Here is an 8,803-nt window from a genome sequence, read left to right as displayed (position 1 = left end):
GAAGCTCACAGGCTTGGCTGGCTCCAGAGGGGCCGGAGTCGCCGTTGTCCCGGTGGCCCTGGCACCTGCCCCCTCTCCCGAGGACGCTGGAGGTACTGGGGCCTGCGGCTTGCTCTCGGGGCCCGGCGCCTCTCCTTTCCCGGCCGCCGAGGAAGGACCTGGCAGCCTGGGGCGGGCAGCCTGCTCTGTGGTGGGCCTCACAGGTCCCCTGTGTGTGGAGACAGAAGCCCCATTCACGGGGGCCACTGGGCCGGCGCCAGTGGAGAAGGAACACAGGCCTCTCAGAAAAGGAGCGAGAGAGCTCGGGTCCAAGAAAAAAATCAATCTCTCTTTCTCCTCAGGTGGGAGCAGGGGACCTTGGGGGGAGTCGGGGGCAGGCCTGTGGAGGCGTTTGTTGGGGGGAGCCTTCCTGGGGAAGGGCCGGGCTGGGTCTGGGAGGATCCCAGCACTGTAGCTCAGGGATCCGGACTGTCACTTGCCGCCCCCCTGGTGTCCCATCCTGCCGCGGCCGCCGCTGCCACCCCTCCCTGCCCTTCATCCCCTCCGCTGGCCCGGGCGGCCTGCGCATGGTGGCCATGCAGAGCGCGCTGCTCCCTTTCCTGGCCCTCTGGGCGGGCTGCTGCCCTGGAGGGGCCCTGACCAGGCAGGGGCCGGGCCTGAGAGAGCCCGTGCTGCAGCCAGCCTCCACAGGGCTTCCCACCCTGCGGCCGCTGCTGCCCAGCCCGTCTGGGCCCCCCGACGGTGAGTAGGGAGCACCAGCAGGGAGGCTGGCAGGACGGGACCCTGCCCCGCTAGTGGGACCCCCCGTGGCGGGGGCAGAGGGAGAGCGAGCGGGTCACCCTGAGGCTGCCCACGAGGTGCCCCCCGTGGGTGTTCGGTTCAGGGCCAGGAGGGACCCATGAGCCTCAGGGAATCCTCCCTGGGGGGCGAGGGGGGACTGCAGACTCTGGGAGGCCCTCGCGCTGGTTGCCCAGGGTGGGGGCGGGGGAGGGGAGACAGCCCCCTAGGAGGGGCCACTGCAGCTGGCGCTGGAAGTGAGGGCCCCGCCCAGGGGTGGGGTGGGAGGGGCCGGTGGGGGGACCCAATTCCCCACCCCCTGTAGACGGCAGGCCCCTGGTCAGTGCTGCTTAAGGAGGGGCTCCATGCGGTGGAGGGGAGGCCCAGGGCGGGGAGCCGCCGCCCCTCCTTTGCAGCGGCTGAAAGCCCCTCAGCGTGGCCCCGGGGCTCACCTGGCCCCTAACAACCTGCTCTCGCAGCAGCCACTGGGGCCGTCACCTCCACCAGCGACTCCTTCATCTCCCCAGAGGCTGCCCACCGCTCCTTGCCCAGGAAGAACCCACAGGGAACCAGGGGGCACAGGAACAGGTCCCCCCTCATGAGTCCAGGACCTGCCGCTGCCTTGTCCCAACAGGCCTGAAGGGTCCCCAGGAGTTCTGAGAGGCAGGCAGGGCGACCCATCCTGCCCTTGACATTGAGCTCTCTCCGCTCCCCCTCTCTCCCACTCGGGGTCCCCCACTCTGGGACCATGAAAAATCGGGGAGGAGATCAGGGAATCTCTGACACTTGGTGGCCTTGGGGGTCGGTGACAGAAGGCTGAGAGCCCCTGAGGAGAGAAGAGGGCAGAAGTGAGGCCTGGGTGGACAGAAGGAGGGAGGCGGGCCGGCCGACAGCTGATCCCCTGCTCGGGAAGGAGGTGCTGCCTCCCCGCCACATAGCGGTCCAGGCACCCCAGCCCACACCGGCTTCTTCTGCGGGTCGAGTGCGACCCACCCCCGGAAACGGCGGCCCGGACAGCCCTAGTGACGGGCAGCTGGACAGGCCATGGCTGCGGCCCACCTCCGAGGAGGGAGCCCCTAGAGCCCCCAAACAGCCCCCAGCCCCGCGCTGGAAGGCCCCCGCCAGACCCAGGCTGGCCCAGAGGAAGGCGACGCTGCCAGCAGCCTGGGGGCAGGAGCAGGGTCACAACCACGGGGCCGGCGCTGTGCAGTCCCATCTCCAGGCCACAGCCGCAGCGGGGCCTGGGGCGGCGAGGCCCCGGGCTGCCGAGCTCAGGCCCTTGCAGGCAACCAGGACCCCCCGAGCCCAAGAGGGGACAGTGGCTGCCGAGGAGGGCCAGGGCAGGCAGGCAGGGGGCCAGGAAGCCAGGAAAAGGGGCCCAGAGCCTAGAAGGCCCCCCAAAGGTGAGGACCAGCTGGGACAGGCAGCCCCCATATGGGCCCTGCAGGGGGTGAAGTGGCCGAGGCAAGAGCCAACCTCCGCCAATCATACTAACGTCCCCAGCCACTGAGACCCCACCGCGCTCTCAACGTGCCCAAGCTGAGCGGCCCCGTGTGTGGGCAAGTGGGGAACCCTCCCAGGGCAGGTCCCCTCCCCCAGCCTCAGGGCCCCGATCTGGGCCTTTGCCCTTGGTGCCAAGGGAAGGAGGCCCAGCGGCCTGTTGTCCCAGCTCAGCTGGCCAAGTCACCGGCAGGTCCAGGGAGCCCCGGGCAAGCCCCTGCCCCTCGGCGGGCCCCTGTTTCTATGTGGCCAGGCTGGGGCCTCATCTCTCATCCTCCAGGGGCCTCCCAGCAACCCAGCCCTGGAGGCTGGCGTCGAAAGAAAGATCACACCCGAGGCCAAGGTGGCAGCGGCAACTCGGAGACCACAGGTCGTGGGCGGAAAAGGCCTGGAAGCAGGCAAGGGCACGGCCATGGGCTTGCAGACCCGGGCGCTATGGAGCAGGCCATGCCCTCCCTGCCGGCCTCCTGCCTCCTGGCCCAGGCGGCCATTGCCTGTGGCAACGTCAAGATGAAACACGTCCCTGCCCTGTCCGACCCCAGCCTGACGACGCTCTACCTGGCAGGTGGGTGTCCCCTCTTCCCTGCACCCACTCCCGTGGCAGGGGTGAGAAGGCCATACACCTTGGTCCCTTGGCCACTGTGGCTGCCACGCCACCGCGCCTGGGGTCGGCCCGCCTCCCCTCTGACCTGGGACAGTCAGAAGAGCCAGCTCCTTCAAAGAGTGTCACTGCTGCCTCCGGCCCGCGTGGGAGAGGTAGAGTGGCAAAGGGGAGGGGGACAGAGGGGCGTGGAAAATGGCTGCCCCGTGTGCGCACAGAGAATGAAATTGCCGAGATCCCGGCCCACGCGTTCCTGGGAGCGCCCAACCTGGAGTGGCTGGACTTGAACAAGAACAAGCTGGATGCCCTTGGCCTGCACCCCGATGCCTTCAAGGTGCGTGGCAGCCCCTCATCCTGCTGTCCTGGGGGGTGGCGCGGGAAGAGGCCCCGGGCATCCTCTGCCCGCCCCCCTGCCCTACCTGGAGTGGGAGCTGTGCAGAAACCCAGCGCCGCGGGCTTTGATGATTTGGGGTAATGCGGCCCATAGCTACGAGCATGGGGAGCAACACAGATCCTTGGGCCCCACAAGGAAGCAGCACTCCTGGGAGAAACTTAGGGGAGTCCCCGAAACCCCCAGACAGGCCTGGTCCAAGAGGGAACCAGGAAGCCACAATGCAACCAAATAGGGGGCTCCCTGGGCAGGATGAGCCCAAAGCCATGCCCGGAAGGCCTAGTGCCAGCCAGCAACACCCCAGTCTCCAGCGCCCTCTTCTCCCCCAGCCCCCTAGAGTCTGCCGCGGCTGACGCGGCTGAACCTGGATGGGAACTCACTCTCCACGGTGCCGGCCTTGCCTGCCTCCCTGCAGGAGCTCAACCTCAACAACAACCTTCCGCAGGGCCTGCAGCGCAGCAGCTTCCGGGGTGCGGCCAGGCCCCCGGGGACAGGGGCCAAAGGGGCTGGGCCTGAGCAGCCACGGAGGCCGAGGGCAGCGGCTGTCCAAGGCGGCCTGGCTGGAGGGCAGACGTGGGAGCGCCAGCCCAGGAAGGCGGCCCCGGCTCCGAGGGCCGGGGGGTCTCTGGAGCTGCGGTGGGCAGCTCCCAGCAGGCCTTCTGAGCTCGGCGGTCAGCTCACCTGCCCCTCTACCCGCCGTCCGCAGGGCTCGGCCAGCTGCTCACACTGGAGGTGGAAGGGTTCCCATCGGCTGCACGATGGGAACATCTCCCTGCTGGCCTTCCAACCCCTACGCAGCCTGCTCTACCTGAGGCTGGACCGGAACCGGCTGCGGACCATCCCGCCCGGCCTACCAGCCTCCCTGCAGGTGAGCTGGGAGCCCCGAGGCCACAAGAGGCAAAGCTGTGGCCGAAAGACTGGAGCGTCTGCCCACGCCAGCCAGGCCGGCGGGTAGAGCTGCCCACGGGGGGGAATTTTGACGATAAACCCACAAGGCCTGCGCACCAAAGGGCCTTTCCTCCGCCTGACCTGACCTTCCTGGAGCCCAAAATTGAGGCTCGAGGACTGTCCTGGACCCGCTGGGTGTCCCTGCACACGGCTCATGGCCTCTCTGGGCCGCATGATCCCCTGTGCTTGGCGGTACTCTCTGAGCCTGTGTCCTGTGGGGCTCTGAAGAGTCATGACAGGGCTTGCGGGTGTCGCTGGGATCCTTTGCACAGCTGGCCATGGCCCTGAGAGGGGCAGAGACGGAGGGACCCAGTGGAAGGGGGCAGGGGACCCGGCCAGGCTGCCAGCGAGTGGTGGGTGGGGCGCTCACCCCGAGCCCTGGCCCTAGGAGCTGCCTTGGGCACCAACGTCATCGAGGAGGTGACAGAGGGCACACGGAACCGCAGCCGCAGCCTCAGCGTGCTGGCTCTCAGCAACAACCGGCTCCAGGAGGACCGGTTGGCGCCCCGCGCTTGGCTCGATCTCCCGTGAGTGCGCTGCCATCCACCCTGGCACCGCCCGAGCTCCGCCCCCATGGGCCGAGCTGTGGAGTCCAGAGAGAGAGGATGCTCCCTAAGGAGGCAGAGAGTCAGGAGGGAAGGCCGCGAGGGCTGAGGGAGGGCGCTGTTGCTCAGGCCTGGTCTCTGGTGGGTCACCAGGGTCACCTGCCTCCCTGCCCAGGGCTCAGGGTGGCCTGGGCCCTCAACCACACCTGCTCCTCCAAGATTTCCCTCTGTCCCTCCCACCCGACAGAATCCCCAAGACCACAGAAACCCCCTCCCCTGCCCATGCCCGGAGGTGCCGTGGGCCCAGATGGAGGGGCAGGCTGGGTGGTGGGAAGCCACATGGGCAGGAAGGGGCATGGAGGAGATGGCAGCCATGGGAAGAAGGCATGTGAGTTTCCCAGGGCAGCCGTAACAAAGTACCACAACGTGGGTGGCTTCAAACAACAGAGATTTATGGCCTCACAGTTCTGGAGGTCAGAGGTCCAAAATCAAGGTGTGGCAGGGCCGTGCTCCCTCTGCAGGCTCTAGGGGAGGGTCCTTCCTGCCTCTTCCAGCTTCTGGGGGCTCCGGGTGCCGCTTGGCTTGTGGCCACATCCCTCCAGTCTCTGCATTTGTCTTCACGTGGCTTCTCCTCTGTGTCTGTGTCTCTCCTCTTCCATCTCTTATAAGGACACCTACCATTGCATTGCCCATCCTAAACCAGGATGATTTCATCTCAAGATCCTTCACTTACATCTACAAAGACCTTTTTGCCAAATAAGGCCACATTCACAGGTTCTGGGTAGACATATCTTTGGGGGGCCACTATTCACCCCACTGCAGGAAGAAGGGTCCAGGATGAGTACCCATGATCTCATTTGGACTGCTGAGTCGGGTCGCTGGCAGGAGGGGCCCAGGAGGAGACAGGGCCCTTACAGGCACTGCCTAAGGAGTCAGGATGTGACCCCGGGAGCAGCTGAAGTGCTGGGGAAGTACAGTCCATGGGATCTGAAGACCACCGAGGCAGGGCAGGGGTGGGGGGCTGGGGGGAGGCAGGGGTTGACAGTCCAACCTGCCATTCCAGAGACTGGAGCCTCCCACCCTGCGTCCTCGTGTTCCAGGAAAAAGTTACCAGGACGTTTGGGTTTAATTATTCCTCTTTCCTCTCCCCCTCTTGCCAAGGGGGCAAAGGAAAGCAGACAGCAGCCTAGGGAGGGGCCGCCCAGCCGTGTTCCACTCCCGCCGCGGGGCCTGGGCAGGGGGCTGGCGGCCACCCAGCTTTTCTCCAGCTGGTAGACGGGGAGCAGGCCGGTGGCTCGGCAGGCTTGGGAGGCACCGGAGCCCCTGCCCCCATGGACTGAGGACGGCTCCCATCCCAAGGCCAAAGGGCTGACCCCACCCACAGGGGCTGGGGGATATCACTGAGAGAAGTCACTTTCCTTGCTCGGACCCGTTCTAGAAGCATCACCACCCTCTGCTCTTGATTTCCCACCATGGAGTGACCTGGGCTCACTGCCCGCCTCCCCGATCCCTCAGGGTTCCCTGGCCCTGACCCCTCAGAGCCTTATTTTTCTGCGGTGAGCTAGGTAGGACCCCTCAGACTCCTTTTCCCAGCCTCAGCGGACAGAGGAGAGCACAGCTGCCATCTGGGGGCAAACCCTCACTCTCCCCTTGGGCTGTGCCACTAGCTACCCCCACCCCGACCCCTGGGCCCGCGGGAAGCTGGAGGCCTTGGACTTGTCGTACAACCGGCTGGTGCACGTGCCCTCCTTCTTGCCCCGGGGCCTCCGCCGCCTGACACTGCACCACAACCGCATCGAGCGCATCCCCGGCTACGTGTTCATGCACATGAAGCCGGGCCTGGAGGTCCTGCATCTTTCCCACGATAGCCTGCGTGAGGACGGCATCCGCGGCGTGTCCTTCCTGGGCCTGCAAGCCTCCCTGGCCGAGCTGCTCCTGGACCACAACCAGCTGCAGGCCGTCCCACAGGGCCTCCTGGGCCTCAGGGCCCTGCAGGTGCTGAGCCTGAGCCACAAGATCAGGTAGGGCCGTGGCCTGTGGCCATCCTGCTGTCCCCCCACCCCACCCGCGTCCCTACCGCCAGCCCAGGAGGAAGCTCGGCTGAAGCCTGGAGGCCCAGCCTGGGAGGTTGGCCAGGTGCTCTGGCCTGTGGGCTCGTCACCCAAGGGCCTCAGAGGCTGAGGGCGGGACTGTGGGGGGCATCCTTCACCACCCCCACCTCCCCATCTTGGTCGCCGTGACTGGAGGCTGTAGCCGCTGGCAGGCCCGGGCAGCCAAGGTGGACAGCTGCAGACAGCAGAATCTGGGCAGGGGGTGGGCGGGCGGAGGTTGGGAGGGCTCTGGCCCAGAGCAACAAGGGCCGAGCCCCGAGTGGGCAGGTGGCAGGTGGTGGCAGCGACCCGCCTGACCCTCCACCCTGGGTCTGGTGTCTCTGCCTTGGTCTCACCACCCCCTCGCTGTCGGGCTCCTCTTTCTCTCCTCTCACCTGAGGCCTGACTCTCCTTTCTGGGGTCTCTTCTCCTCTGCCCTGCCCTGCTACCCCCACTCCACAGGCACGTGCCCCTGAATTCCATCTGTGACACACGCGTGGCCCAGGACTCCAACCTCATCTCCACGCACCTGGAGAACAACCTTATAGACCGGCGTCATATCCCACCCACCACGTTCTCCTGCATCCGGGCCTACCACAGCGTGGTCCTCCAGCCCCAACAGGGGGAGGGGGCGTCCGCCTAGCCCCATCAGCCTTCCCCGCCCCCTGCTCTTTTGGGACTGGGTGGGTGGCGGGGCATCTTTGCACCACTGGGAGAAAGATCTAGAAGACCCTGCTGCTTCAGATGCACCCATGTCCCATTGACTGCTGAGGCCCCTTAACTTAGTAAATGACCCAGCCTGGCATGGCGCTGGTTTGGACTTGCACATAATAAATGCATCTCATTCAAGCCCGCTTGCCTCCACCAGCCTCCCTCCCTCCTGGATCTAAGCCGCCTGTGCACGCTGGCACTCCGTTGTGCATGGAGCCCCCAGAGCCCACATCCTGGACACTGCTTTGTCAGCAGAGGGTTAAGAGGGCCTGGTTCTAGAAGTTTCTCCGAGAGCCTCCCCACCCCCACCCACCCTGGCCAGGGTTCTGAAGTCCCAGCGTCACCACCCTCTTGCCCAGGACGCATCCCTGTCCCAGGAGTGGACGCACGCAGGGTGTCACCACCCCCTGACTGGAGTTGCTGGCTGTCTGCTGAGCCCTAAAGACAGGACCCATCCTCTGTGCTGGGTGGGGACGCAGGAGCTGCGGAGCCCCCTGAGGCCCCTGGAACAGTTGCCCTGCCTGTGTGAGGGGCCCCCAGGAACGGGGCGTGGTCAGTGTGTCAGCCTCGGCAGCTGTCACCGCCCCCAGTGCTGGGGAGGGAGAAGGACGGTGGTATGGGGGTGAGAAAGACAGCCGAGTGACAGGCATGGAGGATGCGGCCGATGGGGATGGGCCCCGGCCTTCAGTGCTGCTGGATGTGGGCGCAGTGAAGGAAGCGGGGCCCCAAGTGCCCACTGCCGACACCTTGCCCCGCCAGCACCTTGGGCTGGGGTCTGGGCCTGGGAACCGTGAGTCTCGCTTCGGTCCCATTCTGTAGCCAGTCCCCCCACCCCCCCTCCGTGAGTTCTCAGCAGAGAAAAGGCCAGACTCTGGAAGGGGGCGGGGAGAGGCCTGGGAAGCTGGCGGAGTGTTTGCTTTGGACTCATCCCTGCATTCCTTCTCCTCCGGGCCCACAGATATGACACTTCCTGTTTGGACTGGGTCAGAGGTCAGCAGCCCTTGAGGCGCTGGCCCTGAAGGAGCACCCGCTGCTTTCCCAGCTCTCACGACCCCTCCTCCCCAGCATGGCTGCCTGGCCCCGGGCCCCCCTGCTCCAGGGCAGTCAGCCCCCAGCCCCCTCCCTGCACTCAGGGGTCAGGCCCCCACCGGGAGGCACAGGAAGTTCAGGCTGGGCGACCCCACCCCCCGCCGCTCGCACTTCCCCACTGAGCAGGCCCTCTGGGTTAATTCCACTGCAG

At 66.4% G+C, this 8,803-nt stretch overlaps 2 protein-coding genes across 2 annotated transcripts; both read left to right on the top strand.

Annotated features, from left to right (window-relative positions):
• Positions 1-419: 419 nt before the first annotated feature.
• LOC137216889 (extracellular matrix protein 2-like) lies at positions 420-5,763 on the top strand. The gene is made up of 5 exons (XM_067723012.1): positions 420-741; positions 2,558-2,842; positions 3,097-3,212; positions 3,976-4,137; positions 4,606-5,763. The coding sequence occupies exons 1-5, from the start codon at positions 567-569 to the stop codon at positions 4,639-4,641; spliced, it is 774 nt and encodes a 257-aa protein (XP_067579113.1). The 5' UTR covers positions 420-566; the 3' UTR covers positions 4,642-5,763.
• A 10-nt stretch (positions 5,764-5,773) lies between these two features.
• Positions 5,774-7,651, top strand: LOC137216890 (extracellular matrix protein 2-like). The gene is made up of 2 exons (XM_067723013.1): positions 5,774-6,783; positions 7,315-7,651. Exons 1-2 carry the CDS (start codon positions 6,584-6,586, stop codon positions 7,493-7,495), a joined length of 381 nt encoding a protein of 126 aa, XP_067579114.1. The 5' UTR covers positions 5,774-6,583; the 3' UTR covers positions 7,496-7,651.
• Positions 7,652-8,803: the final 1,152 nt, after the last annotated feature.

Source organism: Pseudorca crassidens, chromosome X (assembly GCF_039906515.1).
Source record: "Pseudorca crassidens isolate mPseCra1 chromosome X, mPseCra1.hap1, whole genome shotgun sequence".
Classification (NCBI taxonomy): Eukaryota; Metazoa; Chordata; class Mammalia; order Artiodactyla; family Delphinidae; genus Pseudorca; species Pseudorca crassidens.
This window is presented reverse-complemented; position numbering and strand designations above follow the sequence as displayed.

Coding starts and splice junctions, on each gene's coding strand:
- LOC137216889 (XM_067723012.1), top strand. CDS start 567: ATGGTGGCCATGCAGAGCGCGCTGCTCCCTTTCCTGGCCCTCTGGGCG. Junction 2,843..3,096: donor GACGACGCTCTACCTGGCAG/GTGGGTGTCCCC, acceptor GTGTGCGCACAG/AGAATGAAATTGCCGAGATC. Junction 3,213..3,975: donor TGCACCCCGATGCCTTCAAG/GTGCGTGGCAGC, acceptor CGCCGTCCGCAG/GGCTCGGCCAGCTGCTCACA.
- LOC137216890 (XM_067723013.1), top strand. CDS start 6,584: ATGCACATGAAGCCGGGCCTGGAGGTCCTGCATCTTTCCCACGATAGC. Junction 6,784..7,314: donor AGCCTGAGCCACAAGATCAG/GTAGGGCCGTGG, acceptor CCCACTCCACAG/GCACGTGCCCCTGAATTCCA.